Raw genomic sequence first — 16,824 nt, 5'->3', positions numbered from 1 at the left:
TAATGGACACCACGGCTGTGAATATTTGGCAAAGTGTAAAGTCTTGGTGACTTTTGATGCCCTTGGTTTGCTGTATTACCCTCTGCTAAACACCACATAGCCCCATAGCCTATAACAACCTGCTGCAGTAATTCATGCAATAACTATGCAGGCTCAATCCTGCCTTGCTTCCAAGGTCTCATGAAAAATAAATAAGCAGACAATGTCTCCTTCAAAAATCCATCTCTCCACATACAAAATCAAAGTATTTCTTACACAACACATTGGCCACACGTCCGCCTGGTCATAGGCAAATACAGATTCACAGCAGCGCGTACCTTTTTGTCCGTTCAAACTCTTCCAAGCGCTTCCTTTTGAGAAGGACTTCAGTCGGGTTTCCTCCGCTGGCGAGGATGGCGGCCCTCTCCCGCTCCTCCTCCTGCGTCCGAGCCGCTTGCTCCGCCACCTGCCGCGCCCTCAGCGTCCGCAGATTCTCCTGGAGCCGCAACAGCAGCAGCACCGTGTAGGCAGCGCCAGCGGCAGAATTGTCAGCGGGCACTCTCGCCGTCAACACTCGGGACCACGCGACAATTGCTTTCGGTTTCTTCAAGTCCTACAGTGTCTCTCTGCAATCAGCATGCGAGGGTAATGCCATTGGACAAATGTTTTCTCAACGTAGCTCATACCCTTGAGTTGTGGATTTGAAGTCTTTGCACTGTACAGTGTGTTCAGAAGAGAATCTCCCACCAAAGGAGAAATATATGTGGGGTAAGTTTTTATACATTTTTACCAGCAGACAGTCGTTTCACACATTGTGCTTGGCTACAGTGGACCTTCGCAAGTGGCTAGGTGTGGATTTTTAAACGGTATAAGGCATAGATCTAAGTCAAGACAGCGGATTTGCACCGTGACTCGTGTGAACTGTTAGTGTCGTGCAGAGACCTTGTTGTTTGCGATGCTCTGCTTCAGAGTCATGATGGACTTCAACCTGCGGCCATTGTCCTGCCGAACCTTCTCCTCCTCCTCAGCCTCCCTCTGGCGAACCCTGTAGGAGGCACACAGTGCCACCACCTCAACTACACTTAATGCCCACGACGTTAAAGCCTAAAAGTGTATTTGTTAACAATGCCATATTACATCACACATGGCAACTTTAAAAAAATCACATTTGTTTAATAATTATTAGTCTATTAATTTTACAGCAATAACACATTTGCTGAAGTTTGTTACAATTAATCAGTTACCTCCCTGTCTTGGCCACAAAATCTGGGCTTAGAGCCCTCACCTTTAATAATACCCAGCTATTTCAGACCAGACATGTGAGCAAGTTTATTTTTTTCAATTTTTTAACGAGGTGAGAACTCTAGAGACAAACATAGTCGAATTTGCAAGAATGAATCTGGGTGACCACGTCCATTATAATTACAATTACAGCAACGCTCTGGGGTGAAATTTCAATTACATTGTGATATTGTGACATTGTGACATTGTGATTGAAGTCACTACAAAAGACACAAGAGTGGTTGACCCGAGGTTTGGTACAGGCCCTGCTGGCGGTGCGAGCCCTCACTTGGCCACCGTGTCCCTGAGGAAGTGCCTGGCACGCTGCTGGTTGCGAGCCACCTCCTCCGCCGCCTGCCGCCGTCTCTCCTCCAGCACCATCATTTCCTGCGAGCGCTGCCTGTGAATAAACCCACGACTTGCATCGCACGACATGCCCAGCAGCAGCAGCACGACATGCATACACATTTCCAAAGTGTTTCTCGGTGCTTTGCTAGCTTATTATTGCACATGCATCAGCCCATCATCCCTCCTGGGTCAATGAAATGAGTACCACTTTGGAGGGAAGTCAACAGTGGTTTTCTTATTGGTAGACACACCCCTTCCATAACAATATGGAATTTCCACCACTGGCTTAGGCTGTAAACAGGAGATGAGCACCACCTGATTGCTCAGTTGAACTTGAACTTATTTCGCACCGTACATAGCCAGTTGAGCAGGAAATCCATTAAACGTGTACATGCACAGCATTGTCAACCCACTTCTGGATGAGGGCCCCCCCTTGCTGTGCGGCCCATGGGGGCTATCTGACCATGCTCCACCTCGCCGCTCTCTCTTACCGCTCCCACGCCTCCACGCTCCGTTGTGCCGCGGTGGCCTTGGCCGTCTCCAACGCGATGCGCCCCTCCGCCCGCTCATGCTGCTGGGTGGCGATGGCGTGCTCCGCCTCCTGTACGTGTTGCTGCACCTGGCTAAAGCGCCCGAGCTCCACGTCCAGGGCGCACAGTGCGAGCCTGGAGCGCACGTGGGCAGGCGCGGGGACGTCACATGCACCACAAGCTTCGTCCACGGGGGCACGTCAAACACACACCGCAACCTTAGACCACGGGGGCACGTCAAACACACATCGCAACCTTAGACCATGGGGGCATGTCACATGCACCGCAAGCTTAGTCCACGCTGCCCCAATATTCTGGAGTTCCATTCCCCCAGCCATCCGTCATGTCCACTCCTTGCCCCTGTCAATGCTGCAAGGCTCAAGACCGTGTTTAATCTGCCGAAGACCGACTGCCTCTCTCCGTGAAATCAATATATGCCCACTGTTTCTGTACAGCATCTTGGGATGTAGTTGCAATTAGACAGTACATACATCTAAATATGTTATTGCATTTGTTAGTGCCATCTAAGGTGGCAACAATTTTTTCCCTGCTCTTTGTGAAAGAATGTTCATATAGGCTAATAAATTACGACTTTTGTAAGCAGATAAGAACTTGCTGAGAGCAGAAGTCCTGGTTTTAATGTCTACACATTACATTTTCACTGTACCTCGTGCTCCGACAATTCCCACTCACAAAGGAGAGAAAGCAGCCAGTGATGACGATCGCGGTAGTGCGACACTCGCTCAGTATCATGTTCTTGGCAAACAGTTAAGTTATTACATTTCAAACTAGATTCAAAGCTTTCGTGACTGCAGGAATTACTCTGGTTCTTTCGGTAAAGTCACGTAGAAAGAAAATAAATAAAAATATAATAATATAATAATATAATATTATTATTTAATTTCTTACATTTTCTTCGGCTTTCTGTTAAAATAGAAAAAATGTTATTCCGCCAAATTGTTAGCAGACTGATACAATTGCAAAGGCAACCTGTCCATTCGCCAGCAAGTCGCCAGGTAGTGTTACTAACCTGAAACAAAAGCGGGAAACATATCTTGTGTTTGCTATAATAGGCAGCTTAGCAGCTGCAGATAGCTATCCAGTAAAGGGTAAGTGACTGTGTTAATGTCCACTGAGTATGACTGGGCAGTGGTGAATTGTGCAGAACGTACTGGTGCTGGGAGATAGTCTGGCTGAGGGTGTCCTGTAGTGCCAGCTCTGTATCCACCTCCTCCTTCGTTCGTGTTTCTTGTCTTTGTAAGAGGGACATAGCGGCACTGGAAAAACAAGCATCACTCATGTCGGTGAACCGTGTAAGGAGGTCATTGTTCATCACAGCTATCGTAGACAGTTCTATTTGAGTTCAATAGCATCAAGACTACATTCCCTGTCCTTTCTTGCAGAGCCCAGGGTGTCAAATAAATGTGTCAGGTCAAGTTAATTGTGTTTAAACATGAACACATGCCTTTCCTTAAATGGCATCTGTTAGTAAATGGCTCAGATTTATACTGTCACTTAAATGCACAAACGTCAAGTGAATAAAAACGTTCAATTATAATGCAACTAAAAACAGTGTTACAGATCACTTAAACACACCCTTACCTTTAACACAAACTCAAAACGTACAATCCAACGCAATCGACGTGGGTCTCGTGACATGCACAGTGCGATGCTGCCAATGTGTTAGAGAGCGATGTTTAATTACAGGACACCGAGACAAACAAAAACTCTTCCTAGGGAGAGCGACACCTTGACACCTGATGTGTTGCATGGCAACGTAGACCATCGCGCTTGTGAACAAGAGCGAGGATCTACCAATGGCGATACTCGTCAGACGACGCCGAGCGCTCTGGCGAGGTGGGACACGCGGCGCCTGCGGGACGCCGCGTGGCTCCCAAGGCCCTCCTCCTCCTCCTCACGTGCTGGTGGCGTCCGCCGCTTGCCGCATTTGTTGCTGCGTTATCTGCTGCTCCCTGCGGAGCTCCTGCTCCCTCAGCCGGCTCCCTCGCAGCTCCTCTCTGGCAACACAGCAGCAGCAGCAGCGGTAAGCTGGGACATCCTCACTCACACGCCACGGTTTCACTACGACCACAGCAGCTACAGCGCCTCGTGGTTGTGCTGCTGCTGTGTTACGGCATGGGGACTCTGCTGTGTCACCGTGAGGGCGTTCTGACCCAGTCTGCTGAATGAACGTCTCCGTCTGGCTCTTGGCCTCCCAGAGTTGGTCGAGGTGACGTCGCAGTGTGTACAGCTGAGCCTTCTCCGCGTGTGTCAACCGCACACCTTCCGCGTGCTGTGGAGCCTCCTGCAGAGCAGCGCTGCTGTGCACGTAGCACACAGTTTTGTTAGAGACGGACATTCCTTGATTATACACTAAACGTGTTGTGTGTGTGATCTACTGGTAGAACAACATTACATGCTCGCTTGTATACAATGGTAGAACACGTAGGTAATGGATAATAAATAATCAGACAGCGGTCTGCTTCTCCGTATAAATATATAAATGGCATGTCGATCAGTCACCCAATGGGTCTTCCGGATAAATTTGCTGCTATGAAACAGCCACAGTGTTGGTCGAAGATCTTGCCTGTAACATCAGGTAGCAGAGCAGCATTTGTTTAGCAGGCCACTCTCTGCTGATGCGACTCGCAGTTAAAACTGGAAATATGAAAATCAAGAAGATGGAAACCTAATGCTTGTGCATAGCCAGTTCATACGAAGCGTATGTGTAGTAGGATACGTTATCAGCACACACATCTTAACACGCGAGAAAAAGATGCAAACCGTCTTCCCACACAGCATTGTGTAACAATGGCTTATTCGAGTGGAGGGTTCATTTGTTGAGTTCAGTGACGGATTGACTTGCCTGGAGTCTAATTCCTGGCTGAGAGCCCAAGTATCTCCTTCCATCTCAGCAGCGCTGTGCTCGGCTTCCCAGGCTGAGAGCCACACACACACAACACGGATTCACAGCGCCTATGGACTGCCTGCCTGAGCAACACCAGCAATGAGAGCTTCATCATCATCACCTCTTTGCAGATAGATGTTAGACTTTTACCTGTATGCTGGAGATTGAAAACTATACATTTGGTTAACAGAAAAATTGCGCAGAACTAAACACCATAAATTACATACACATGCTTTATAGGAATATAAACGTAATTTCATGCAGAAGATTAGTTATCTGTTTGCATAGGTTCACTGTATAGTATATAATTGCACAGCTGCCAGTAGGGGGAGATGATTGCTAATGTAAAAATCCAACTGAGTAATTTGTGAGTAAATTTTTAAACGTAGTAAATTTGTACCATGATGCTGGCACTCAGTGGCCTACTCTTGGGAAAGACGTCACAGGATCTTTAGAGGTGGCCTGCGTGCGTCACTTGACAGCCTGGGTAGCCTTGTCAATGAGGTGTTCCTTCGCAAGGGATTTTCCAGGTGAAATATTTCGATGAAGAAAATTGAAAGTGAATTATTAATGCAACAACGCCGACAATCTACAAAGTGTTGTGAACCGGATTTAGGTTAAATTAACCTGAGAATTTTGCTGAGACGAATTGAGAGTACTGTGCTGCATATAAAGCCACTCTATACATTGAGAGAGGATTAACCAGCATATTGCACGGTAATTATTACTTTATATTCTTTGGGTCTTTCGGTAAAGCCACGTAGATAGAAAAATAAGAAAAATATCACGACGTTTCGATCGCAACACAAGCAATCGTCATCAGGTGAAAAATATCTGCTGAAGCAGGATGTTATATAGGTTTGAGATGGGTTTACCCCAAGGGTAAGTGGGTGGGGCTAGAGATGAAATTTTCGTGTAAATGTGAGATCGGAGAGCTGAGCTACCTCCACGACGACGCAGCTGTGGAGGTGGCCACTGCATTGTGAGGGATTGGCCTGTCAATGTAATTGTAAGCGAACCACCGCAACGGTGACTGTGCTAGTGAGACATCCAGCTCGTTGCAAAATTATTACTTTCTAGAAAATACTCAACGAGTCTCAAGGCTATATTTCAGGAGGGTCCTGCTTCATTGGGATATGCTAAATTCCATGAGAGTTTTGCATATGACTGAAGTACTGTGCCTAGAAAAAAAAACCCAATATATAAAGGATAATCTTGATTCGTTCACGTAGATAGAAAATACAAATAAATGAAAAATAAAAGCTAATTTTATTTATTTAAATTTTCTATTTATGTGACTACCGAAAGAACCAAGAATATGATTTCCTGCAGTCACGAAAGTTTTAAGTCAAAATTGATAAAAAGGAGTCACACTCAAAACCCCACACAATTGTTTTAAACCTACTTGCTGGACTGCCATCTCCTGGTCACCTCAGCCCTGTGGGTTTAAGAGTCTCAAACCAATCTGCACGAGTCATCACCGACCCGTGTCTTCGAAGTGCTGGCTGACACCCGCGTGCAGGACAACACCGCGAAGCGAACACGAACCACAGCCCCCTCCCGACTCGGCTGCCCTCAGCCATCAAGAGCACCTGCACGTCCCTGCTGCTCTTGCCGCTGCCCAGGCTGCTGCTCTCCCACATCGTCATCGGCCAGGCCACGCTCCGTGCCCCGCGTCTCGTCGGCTGCCGCGGGCTCGGCGGCCGCTCCGTCACCCATCGCGGCTTCGCCCTCGGCAAGAGACGAACACTCGTGCGGTTCCTCCATGGGGAGATCCATCTCCTGGGCGGCCCTCCTACCCCACCACACACGCCTGTCAGCACAGCAGCGATTCTTATCGCCATTGTCATGCCAATGGTACATCACGTACATCGGATGGAAGTCCTCCTATCATACTGAACAATGCTCATTTAAACCGCTGGGTGGGCAGGGGCCAGGGCCGGGAGGAAGGGGGTGAGGGTTTAAGAAACTTGCCGCGCCGGGAGAACGAAGCCCACAGCTCGGGGTCGCACGTCGGGGCGGGTGCTCAACCAGAACGGGCGGCACGAGATCGCACCCCGAGCGTGGTCAGTGTGAAACTTGTATACACATTGTGTCGTTACTATGATTGCATACTGTGCAAGTAGAATAGTGTCTATAATAGCGGGGGGTTTATATATATACGTGTATGTGTGCGCGTAAAACAAATATAAGTAGCGTGACTAATCGCGAGAGTGACGCTGTTCGTGTTACCAGCTGCTGCCTCGCGCGCCGCTTCCCAGCCTGGAGACGCGTTGCCGTGGCGACCGCGCCGCGTGTTTCGGTGGCGGCCGCCGTCTCCGCCTCCTCCTGCTGCGTCTTCTTCTTCCGGAAGTTTCCCGCCACGCGCGCGAGCGGCTCGCGCGCACGTGGTCAGTGAGAGGCGCGCGCACGTGGACTGGGCGGACACGGGGGGGGAGTAAGGGGGGGGAGTAAGGGGGGGGGTGTCGGGGTGGGGGGGGACGGGGGGTGGGAGGGGAGCCGGGGGGTGGGGGAGTCGGGGGGGTCGGGGGGGGTGGAGTCGGGGGGGTGGGAGGGGAGTGGGGGGAGGGAAGTGGGAGGGGAGCCGGGGGGAGGGGAGCCGGGGGGGGGGGAGTCGGGGTGGTCGGGGGTGGGAGTGGAGTCGGGGGGTGGGAGTGGAGTCGGGGGGAGGGAGGGGAGTGGGAGGCGTGCCCTGGCGGAGTGAGGACAGAGACCCGAGTGAGTCTTCGTGCGCTTTACATGTTGGGATTATTCCGTGCGAGTCGCGCGCGCCGTGAGTGTGTGGGCAGTGAGTGAGTGGGCAGTGAGTGAGTGTGAGCTGTGTTGTTGCTGCTGCTGCTGTTGTTGTTGGTGAGCGGACAGAAGTCCGCGCCTCCTGCCACGTCCTCCGACCAGGAAGTGGAGGCCGCACGTGGAGACGGGGAGGCCCGCGTCCTGCCCGCGCGTCATCTGCGTGGTGTGTGCTGCGTGTGCTGTTCGTGCAGTGTGTGCTGTGTGTGCAGTGTGTGCTGTGTGTGCGTGGTGTTTGAGTGTGCTGTGTGTGCGATGTGTACACTGTGTGCACTCTGCGTCGAGCTTGGTATGTGTACAGTGCTGCGTGTGTAGTGTATACAGTACCGTGTTTGCTGTCGTGTGTGGTGTGCTGTGGTGTGATGTGCTGTGGTGTGCTGTTGTGTGATGTGTTTCCTTGCCTACGATGTGCTTGGCTATCAGTGCTACTTGTGTCCTGTTGCCTGTGCTGCTGTTTGTCAGGCTATATGTTTGGCTCTGTGGTCTCTTTGCTGTTGCCTCCGCTGTCTGCTGCTGCCCTTGTGCTGTTTAAACCTCTGTGCTGTCACTACGACTGTACTGAGCATACATGCACCGTGAGACCAGTGTCCCATCATCACGATGATACTGTGTACACAGGACAGCCTCGCTGAGTCTCAGGACTCGTTTTCAAGAGGGTGCTGCTGCATTGGGATATTTTGCCAATTACATAAATGAGTGATTGACGCGTGGGAAGCAAACGCCAATGATACCAGGGGGTTATTGAAAAAAAATATCCATACAGATAGATACAATAATCCATTGATTCACTGCCACATGCTGGTCCCCTTGCAGCCCCATTTGCCAACAGCTGGTGATCGCCATGGGTAACGCTCCACGCCGCACACACAGATTCAGTAATCTCTGTTTGCTGCCACCTCGCTGCCCAAACCTACAACACCTGGGACTGCCATTGAAGCACGACCCAGGCTTAGCCTCCAAAAGCTGACGCAGTCGGGTGCACTCAGTAATTTGGTATATACGGGTAGGTGTAAAGCAAAGGAAATGTTGATGTGATGGTGGTGAAAATGGTAGAGATAGGTGGTGGTGACAGTGGTGCCAATGATGATGTTGGTGACGGTGGTGATTGTGCCAATGATGATGATGGTGACGGTGTGGTGCCAATGATGGTGGTGACAGTGGTGCCAATAATGATGGTGAGATGAGATGGCTGATGCCACTCATCTCAGTCAGTCGACCCGTGGCACCTGGATCTGCCCCGTGACCTCCTGCCAGTGGGCGTTCGACACTTCACGAAGCCTCAAGGTGCACATAGCCTGGCACAAGCGTCGTGGTGACGTCACCTCCACTTAGTGGCGAATGGCGGTTGTTGCTAATGATGGTGGTGACCGTGGTGCCAATGCTGACGCTGGTGCTAATGATGGTGGTGTTGACGGCTGTGGGCCCCATGTCCCCCGTGTCCCCGCCGTGTTTCCAGGTCGCGACCCTGAGTGCCCAGCGGCACCAGCGGCACCACCATGGTTTCTCCGGGCACCATGGCCACCCTGCGCACCGTGCTGCTCGCGGTGGCGTCCGTCTGCACCATCCTCTCCTTCCTCTCCGGCTTGTACGGTCCACGCACCGCACCAGTCAGCCGCGTGTCGCAACAGTTGACTCGGAAATATGTCAAAAGTTATTTGTCCGAGCCGACTATAGCTACAGGGAATTTATCTTCTTAAATGTTGACTTTTTTTGCAGTGTTTTTTTATTTCTCTTGTAATGCATTTGTTTTTGCGCCGATTTATATTGGCTTTATTGTTGTACTTAATTGGAATCAATTTGCTTTCGTGTATTTTTGGCAACCCAGCTCACTCTTACAAATGAGACTGATCCTGGTCTCTTGAGTTCTTACTTGCTTTAGTGAGCACACTCGAACTTGATACCAGGCTGGTGGGGTAGTGGAGGTGGTGAATGTGATCGATCTTTGTGATCGTGGTGTTAATTGACGGTTGGGGCAGTGGTGGATATTGGTGGTGATGGTGCATTCTGAAGTTAGTAATAATGTAGTAAATGGTGACAGCGGTGGTTATGGTGGCAATGGGGGTGATGGTGGTGTCGATGGAGAAGATGATGATAGTGGCGGTGGCGAGGAGTAGCGATGAAGATGATGTGTAATGTGATGGAGCTGATGTGAGTGGTAACGAAGATGATAATGCAGTTAACACTCTTGATGTTGGTTATGGTGTGAACGATGACGGGGTGTATCATGATGATGATAGTTGATAATGATGGTCAGGCGGTTGGATGTAAAACCTAATTATTCCTGCAGGGGCGTTACTAGCGAATGACATTGCTGTGACAGTCATCGTTTGATTTGATCCTGGAACACATGGCTGGGCGGAGGGCGGTGTCTGATCTTGTGCGCTGCTGCGCTGTCTTCCAGCTCCATCTGTCTAAAGATCAAGCAAAAGGGCAGCACCTTGGGGCTCTCCATGTTCCCCTTCGTGTCTCTCTGCGTCAGGTGAGGATGCCTGGCTCGTTGCAGCCACGGCGGCATAAGTCCGGACCTTCGTGACTCGCTCCGCATTTCCATGGCTCCTGGGAGAGTGTGCCGGCTGGGTTCGTGGCTGTGGCCGAACGGGCCTAGCGTGCCCCCGCAACGCCCGTGTCTCTCTTAACGGGGCTGTATGTACGTATGTATGTCGAACTTCTTTCGCACCGTACGTAGCTAACCGTGCTAATCGGAGTGCGGGGCTGATGCAACTCAAGTGCTGCTGCACATGATGCTTTGCCCTCCGTTTGTAAGGAAGCCGCCCGCGAGAATAGCATCATTAGCCGTCGACGCACACGTCCACGCGTGGTTTGCCTGAACAACAGGTATGTGTGCGCCAGGGGAAGCTCTGGTGAAGGTCATGGAGATCGTCCCAATCAGGGTTGCGGCAACAAGGAGTGCGTTCAGCCTCGTTGTGTCTCGGGGGTGTAGGGGCGGCTGTACGGTGAGTAGACAGAGCTCGGATGTGCCCATTGGTGCAGCAAAGTTGGGTCAGAGGTCAGGAACGGATCGAGGGTGCCATGCGATGACACAGAGATGTCAACTAGAACACGAGACGGATCTGTCTTTGAGAAGGTAAATGTTACTCTCCTCGGTTGGATTGAACATTTTGTTTCATTGCTTACGTTACGCTTTAGCTGTTCGCGTGTTGCTCTCTACACAGTTTGGAGATGCATTTGTATTTTGACGCTTCGCCAAACCTGCACTGACCAGTGTGGTGAAGTATGGTAAAATAACCCCCCCGAGACTCGCATGACACGGGAAGGCCTTCATCCAGCAGTGGATCGACAAAAGGACTGTGCGCGTGGGGCTCTGGAGTGCTGAGACGAGTGCTGGTTGCCTGACAGATGGAGCCTGTAACGCGGACGGCAGCTGCCTCACTGTGATTGGCAGCTATCTGTGTGTCTGTGTAAACACGGCCACTGTAAACATGCCACTGTGCTGGGCAAATACGGCAGTGTTGCCGGTTTATTCCTGCACAGTCGCACGATGTAAATATCCCTCCCCTTGGTATTTGTCAAACGCCACACTTAAATCGCTCATGGAAACCAGATTTGATGAATGGAAATGACGTCTCTTTAAAGAATATGGTCTTCACTCCTGCACGTGTATGTGAGTGTGTATAGTGGGGAGCGGCAGTGTAGCAGTTAGCGTGCTACGCTATGAATCCGGCGACTCGAGTTCGATTCCCGCTCACAGCCAACACCAGTTACGATTATTTGAACCGGTAAACATTGCCACTTGGGAGACAAAGGGAGTCGGGCGTGGTGCTGGCCACCCACCCCCTCGTGTTCCGTTCCGGCCTTCATAGGTGCTCGCTAATAGCACTTGCTTCAACAGTCTGTTAAGGCTATACGAGGGATCTTTGTGTACGTGCATGCGTGTTTAATACCCCTATACGAGGGATCTTTGTGTACGTGCATGCGTGTTAATACCCTTGGCTGAGTTGGTCTTGGGTGTGCGCGTGTGTCCTCTGTCTGGGCAGAAGTAGTGCAGTGATTAGCACACTCCGCTATGACCCCAGTGACCTGAGTTCAATTACTGCTCATGACCACAAACAGTGCCGAATAGCTGCACTGACCCTGGCCCCTATCTAGGTCGACACAGCCGTAAATTAATACCTGGTGCAGTGTCTAAACATCACGACTGGGGAGCCAAAGGTGATAATTGGGATGACTTCATATGTTTTGTGAACAGCACTTGCCCCAATACTCTGTGTAGGCCACACAGGAGATATTTGTCTCCGTGTGTTTTGGCTTCCTTGACTGCGTGTGTGAATCAGGTTCATTATGCATGTGTTGCGTGTGTGAGCCAGGTTGGTAGTGTGTGTTGGTGCTGATGGCTCGTGTGTGCGTGTGTGCGTGCAGCTGTGTTGTACCGAGCCGGCTTTCGTAGGTGCTCGCGAACAGCACTTGCCCTAACAGTCTGTTAAGGCTATACGGAGGATCTTTGTCTTTGTGTGCAGCTGCACACTGTGGCTGCGGTACGGCCTGCTCCTGGGTGACCCCACCATCGTGTACGTGAATGCCGTGGGGGCGTCCATCGGGGTCCTCTACTCCATCATCTTCTACGTGAACACGCCGCACAAGGTGCCCCCTCCCTCGCGGGGATCCCCTCGCAAGCGCGAGCTCTAGCCCCGTCCGCAGCCGAGCTCACGGCTCCCAGAGACTCCGTGTACGACGACGAATCTCTGCGCCTGCCGTCGCCCGCATAAAACGCACGCCCAGAGGAATGTGTCTGCACTTGGGGTAGCGGTCTCTGGCTAATGCACATGCATATAATGTACGTTGATTACCATATAAATAACCCAACTGGCAATGGATACCCATTGCGATTCATATGAATTAATGAATCCCCCCCCCCACTTCGCTCAAGAAGGGCTTAGAAGTGATGTCATCACATCTTTTTTTTATTTAAGGAACGAAACAGGAGGATTTTTCCACAAATCTGGCTGTCGCCTGATGAAGCCTGATGAAACGTCGTACTCAGATTGTAAATGTGGCTTTGCTCTCTAACACACCGGTGTGCTGTACTTGTAAGAATTGGCATTTTCTTTTTACGTGTCAAACCTTATTTTTTGGCTGTGTTGGGTGGTGGCGGGTTTAACGACATGTTTCAATATTTACGCGATCTAACCCAAAAAAAACCTGTTTTATAGTCTCTGGCTTGTTACTCTGCAGTATACGCATGCCTGCATGCACTTTGATAGATACGAAATTCAATCTTGGAACTGCAGCCACACCTGTCAGTGTAATTGTATCGCGGGATCGTGAGAGGTGGTGATAGCTTGGGAAGGCTTTCAGAAGTGAATAATCGCCGATGATGATTTTGAACGATGAAGAGAGTGGTGACGACGTGGAGTGCCGTGTGTCCGCAGCGGAGTCTGTACCGCACCATGGTGGGGCCCGCGCTGCTGCTCTACGCGGTGCTGCTCTACGTCAAGTACCTGGCGGAGGACGAGGACGCTGCACGGCCTCACCTGGGCATGGTGTGCACGCTGTGGACCGTCGTCAACTACGGCTCCCCGCTTGCCACACTCGTACGCCAGCACAGTGCCAACACGCTAAACATGCGCACCGCACACACGCACTATGATTGCCACGCACAGCACACGCACCGCGCAAGTCCCCCTGTAACCTCCAAACCTCATGCGCAGTGTGCACACACATCGAGTGCAGCATGCCCGTACACTACAACTACGGGTTTCCATTGTTATACGGGCATTCGGTTTGTGCGATTCTTAAGTTACTTCTACCTAATATTTGCTGTATGTACTTTGATTTCACTTATATGGGGCTATGTGGTCGGACGTCGAGTGTTGTTTGTGTATTGTATGCGCTACTCGGCAGTGCAGTGTAGTGCACGAGTTAAAAAGGCTTCACGTTTCATGACTGCCCTCCCTCCCCCGAGCACCCCTTGAGAAATATCTAGATCTCCCTATGGACGTGCCCGTCACTTGTTGCGTGTGTTTTCTGTAAGTACGAGATGCGCGTTTGAAACCTGTTGCTGCCGTTGCAGGCTGAGGTCGTGCGCTCGCGGAGCACCGAGTCGTTGGCCTTCCCGCTGTGCGCCGCCAACCTCGTGGTGGGCACCGAGTGGTTCATCTACGGCCTCATGCTGCAAGACATGTTCATACAGGTGAGTGCAGCCCGGGCACCACGAGGTAAACAACAGCGCCAAGCGCAGGGCATGGGGCACGACGCATTGACGTCGCGGGTTTCCATCGGCGTCGACCGCCACATCACCTCGGACGCACCCAGTCGCAGGCTCGATGCTTGGTTGACCCTGGTTAGCACTTTGATGGGAGACTGGCTGGGAATACCAGGTGTTGTAGCCTTTAGCTATAATTTGCTCCTGTGGATCACGTAAATGCACTCGATTGTTGATGTTTGGTTTTAAAAAAATGTGGGCTGTTTCAGATCCGAATTAAAAACGTGTTGTAGGTTTTTGGCTGCAAGGTAATTGAATCGATCTCTCCGGAGCGTTAGGTGTTACCCCCCTCGTTTCTGTGGGTTTCCTGCCTCCTGCACATCGCTCAGGGATCGAATTGCCCTGGGTTAAGCGCATTTTTACAGTTGTTTTTCTTTGTAGACATCAGACTACACATACGACCTTGGCTTCTGCTCAGGGTGGGAGCCTTGTGAGGTTAAGCCACGCTTGGTGCTGTTGCACACATGCAGCATCAGTACCCAGGCTTCTCGCAGCCACGTGGTCGTTTCCACGCTAGCCCCGTAACCTCTGGCCCTGTTGCCTTGTGTTGCTGCTGCCTTCCCTCCACTGCGCTGTCCTCCAGGTGCCCAACCTCTTGGGAGCCCTTCTGGGGCTGGGCCAGCTCTCCCTCTTCCTGGTCTACCCCAGCTCCTCCAAGGCGCCAACCAGCTCCACCAAGGTGCCACCTGGGGTCTACGTGTGACGAGGGCAAGGGAGGCGGCAGAGGCGGTGGTGCAGCACCCGGCTCCACGGGCTCCAGGGACCGCGGGACTAAATACCGACCACGTGGCGTCTGCCACAGGGAACTGGGGACTTGGGCCTCTTGTATGGGTGGTGATGGTTATTTTCATACTTTCGTTTTTTTATTTAAATATAAAATGGTGTGGTGCTTTGTAGAGAAATACAGGGCAAATCTAATGGGGGTGTTACAAATATTCCCTGGACATTTCAATACTTTATTTGCCACTCCCTCAACCTCCACGCAGTGCGGATTTCATGGCAGGTTGCGGCCGATCGATCTCGCAATGAGAGCGAGAGGTGCGAGGCGGAGAGGCGTCGACATTTCGGCGGCTTCCTTAGAGCGGCGGGGCCTCTGCGCCTCCCCCTCTGCACCCGCCGTGCAGTGGATCACCACGCACAAGCCTCCCGCAGGCCCTCATTGGCCTCTGAGCCGGTCGTGGCAATGTTGCAACAAAAATCTAAAACTTACTGCAGTGAGGTTTTTGTGCAGTATTTGGTGACGGAACGAAGACTATAAACTTTTTATATTTGACAATCTTGTGTAATGAAGAATACGACGGGGAAAGTGCCTGTATGTGGGGAACTGCTTGTGTTGCTGTTATAAAGTATATTTATAAAAGCGGCGAATAGTATTGAATGTATCCCGATATTCAGTTATTAATTTCACGGCCCTTTAACCAGGTAACAGCTCATTGAGGTCCGTTATTTGTTGTTACAGCTCTGTATTGTTGTTCATTTGCAAGCTGGAATGTGGGTGTAGTTATTATGGAGGCTATTTGTTAATCTTTGGAAAATATTGGGATTTCGGCTCAGACGCTCACACGTGTGATCACTAACTCCTGCCAATAATCTCACAGGACCTTTCACGTGCATCCAGCAGATGGCACGCATTGTTTAATTCCACCGGTGCGAATGATTTGTGAACCTTGGAATTGGATCGTGGGCCCCGTGTGCTGCAACGTGCGAGTGAGCTCCCTGACCCAGCCGTCCACGGCGATGGCTCGCGATTCCCAGGCCTCTCAGCCTGCATCACAAGGGATGCATTCACAGCCACGGAAGCCGGATGGCAGTCGCGTTTCGCGTGACTGCAGTCGCATCCAAAGGGCTGCCTCTGTTGTCACAGCAGGTGACTCGTCTATATTGTAAGTTGAAGTACTGCTCACCGAGGGTTAACTCGGCCCGCCGTCCATCCCGGCTCGATGCAATGATTGACCACTGTGTGGGTGGGAAGTCACAAGAGTGGCCGCCGACTGGACATACTCGTGTCTGTCATGGGAATGTAGAATTTACACCACTTGTTTAGCGCACGCTGACACTTTGTTGACGACTCCTGTGTCGCCGCCGCCGCCTCGCAGTGAGGAACTCGGTGAGTGTCCAGGAAGGTTGTGGTTGGTGTTGTCCACCGTTCCGAGACCAGAATGGTGAATTGATTCTGATGGCTGACAAGGCGTGGGGAGGCCATTGTCCAACAGTGGCTTTATAAAGGGCAGGAAATCATTGATTGTTAATTCACCGCGTGCCTTGGTTTCACGTTGGCATTGTCGGCGTGAAAGACGTGAGCTTGACCTTAAGTGTAGTAGTCGCCATGACCTTGAAGGATATCGTCACCTCTCGCTGCCCCCCCCCCCCCCCAGTGGTGTCAGATAGGAGGATTTACCTCTGGGTCGTGTTATGTGAGTTTATAATTCCGTGAGGTGTTTTTGTTCGAGGGTGATTTGCTGTTTATTTGTTTAAATGAATCCTTGGAGGATCTGTGGTACAGATGCAACTTTTATTGATTAATAAAAATTCCTTGAAACCAATCAATAAATGTGTATTTGTTACACGAAAAATCCCGTGTATCCAGTTACCCAGCTGGTTTGCAGTGGCAGAGCACCAAAAGCCGCCCCCTGCAGACCGCAAAAGCCCGGACCACCACCGGGGCCTTCCCAGGCGGTCTCCCATCCTCCAGCAGGCTCCGTCCTGCTGAGCTGCCGAGATTGGGCGCGTTCAGGCTCGTGTGTCGCTCAACGAGCTGTGAATGTTCT

At 51.1% G+C, this 16,824-nt stretch overlaps 2 protein-coding genes across 4 annotated transcripts in view; one reads left to right on the top strand and one right to left on the bottom strand.

Annotated features, from left to right (window-relative positions):
- The window catches only part of CFAP74 (cilia and flagella associated protein 74), a 28,847-nt gene extending 21,461 nt beyond the window's left edge, over positions 1-7,386 (bottom strand). The window contains exons 1-10 of one of the 2 annotated variants that reach the window (XM_078611317.1): positions 7,279-7,386; positions 6,639-6,841; positions 5,005-5,077; positions 4,313-4,459; positions 4,058-4,156; positions 3,311-3,415; positions 2,100-2,273; positions 1,550-1,660; positions 922-1,024; positions 318-475 (exon numbers count right to left, since the gene is read on the bottom strand). In XM_078611317.1, the coding sequence (XP_078467443.1) occupies positions 318-475; positions 922-1,024; positions 1,550-1,660; positions 2,100-2,273; positions 3,311-3,415; positions 4,058-4,156; positions 4,313-4,459; positions 5,005-5,077; positions 6,639-6,825 (1,157 nt within the window). In that variant the 5' untranslated portion in view covers positions 6,826-6,841; positions 7,279-7,386. Of the gene's footprint in view, positions 1-317; positions 476-921; positions 1,025-1,549; positions 1,661-2,099; positions 2,274-3,310; positions 3,416-4,057; positions 4,157-4,312; positions 4,460-5,004; positions 5,078-6,638; positions 6,842-7,278 lie in introns of those variants that run through there. The other variant, XM_078611318.1, reaches the window with a different exon arrangement.
- Positions 7,387-7,696: 310 nt separating this feature from the next.
- Positions 7,697-16,599, top strand: LOC144730676 (sugar transporter SWEET1-like). Of its 2 annotated transcripts, none has more exons than XM_078611354.1 (7): positions 7,697-7,764; positions 9,293-9,421; positions 10,238-10,315; positions 12,312-12,435; positions 13,224-13,385; positions 13,865-13,984; positions 14,640-16,599. In XM_078611354.1, exons 2-7 carry the CDS (start codon positions 9,333-9,335, stop codon positions 14,757-14,759), a joined length of 693 nt encoding a protein of 230 aa, XP_078467480.1. In that variant the 5' UTR covers positions 7,697-7,764; positions 9,293-9,332; the 3' UTR covers positions 14,760-16,599. The 2 variants fall into 2 exon arrangements, with proteins under 2 accessions (XP_078467480.1, XP_078467481.1); XM_078611355.1 differs by lacking the exon at positions 7,697-7,764 and adding an exon at positions 7,776-8,002.
- Positions 16,600-16,824: the final 225 nt, after the last annotated feature.

Source organism: Lampetra planeri, chromosome 36, assembly GCF_965212315.1.
Source record: "Lampetra planeri chromosome 36, kcLamPlan1.2.h2, whole genome shotgun sequence".
Lineage (NCBI taxonomy): Eukaryota > Metazoa > Chordata > Hyperoartia > Petromyzontiformes > Petromyzontidae > Lampetra > Lampetra planeri.
This window is presented reverse-complemented; position numbering and strand designations above follow the sequence as displayed.

What these genes read in the sequence shown, in the direction of transcription:
- LOC144730676 (XM_078611354.1), top strand. Translation starts at nt 9,333, where the DNA reads ATGGTTTCTCCGGGCACCATGGCCACCCTGCGCACCGTGCTGCTCGCG. An exon ending in TTCGTGTCTCTCTGCGTCAG is followed by an intron (nt 10,316 to 12,311) that starts GTGAGGATGCCT and finishes CTTTGTGTGCAG; the next exon opens with CTGCACACTGTGGCTGCGGT. An exon ending in ACGTGAACACGCCGCACAAG is followed by an intron (nt 12,436 to 13,223) that starts GTGCCCCCTCCC and finishes GTGTGTCCGCAG; the next exon opens with CGGAGTCTGTACCGCACCAT.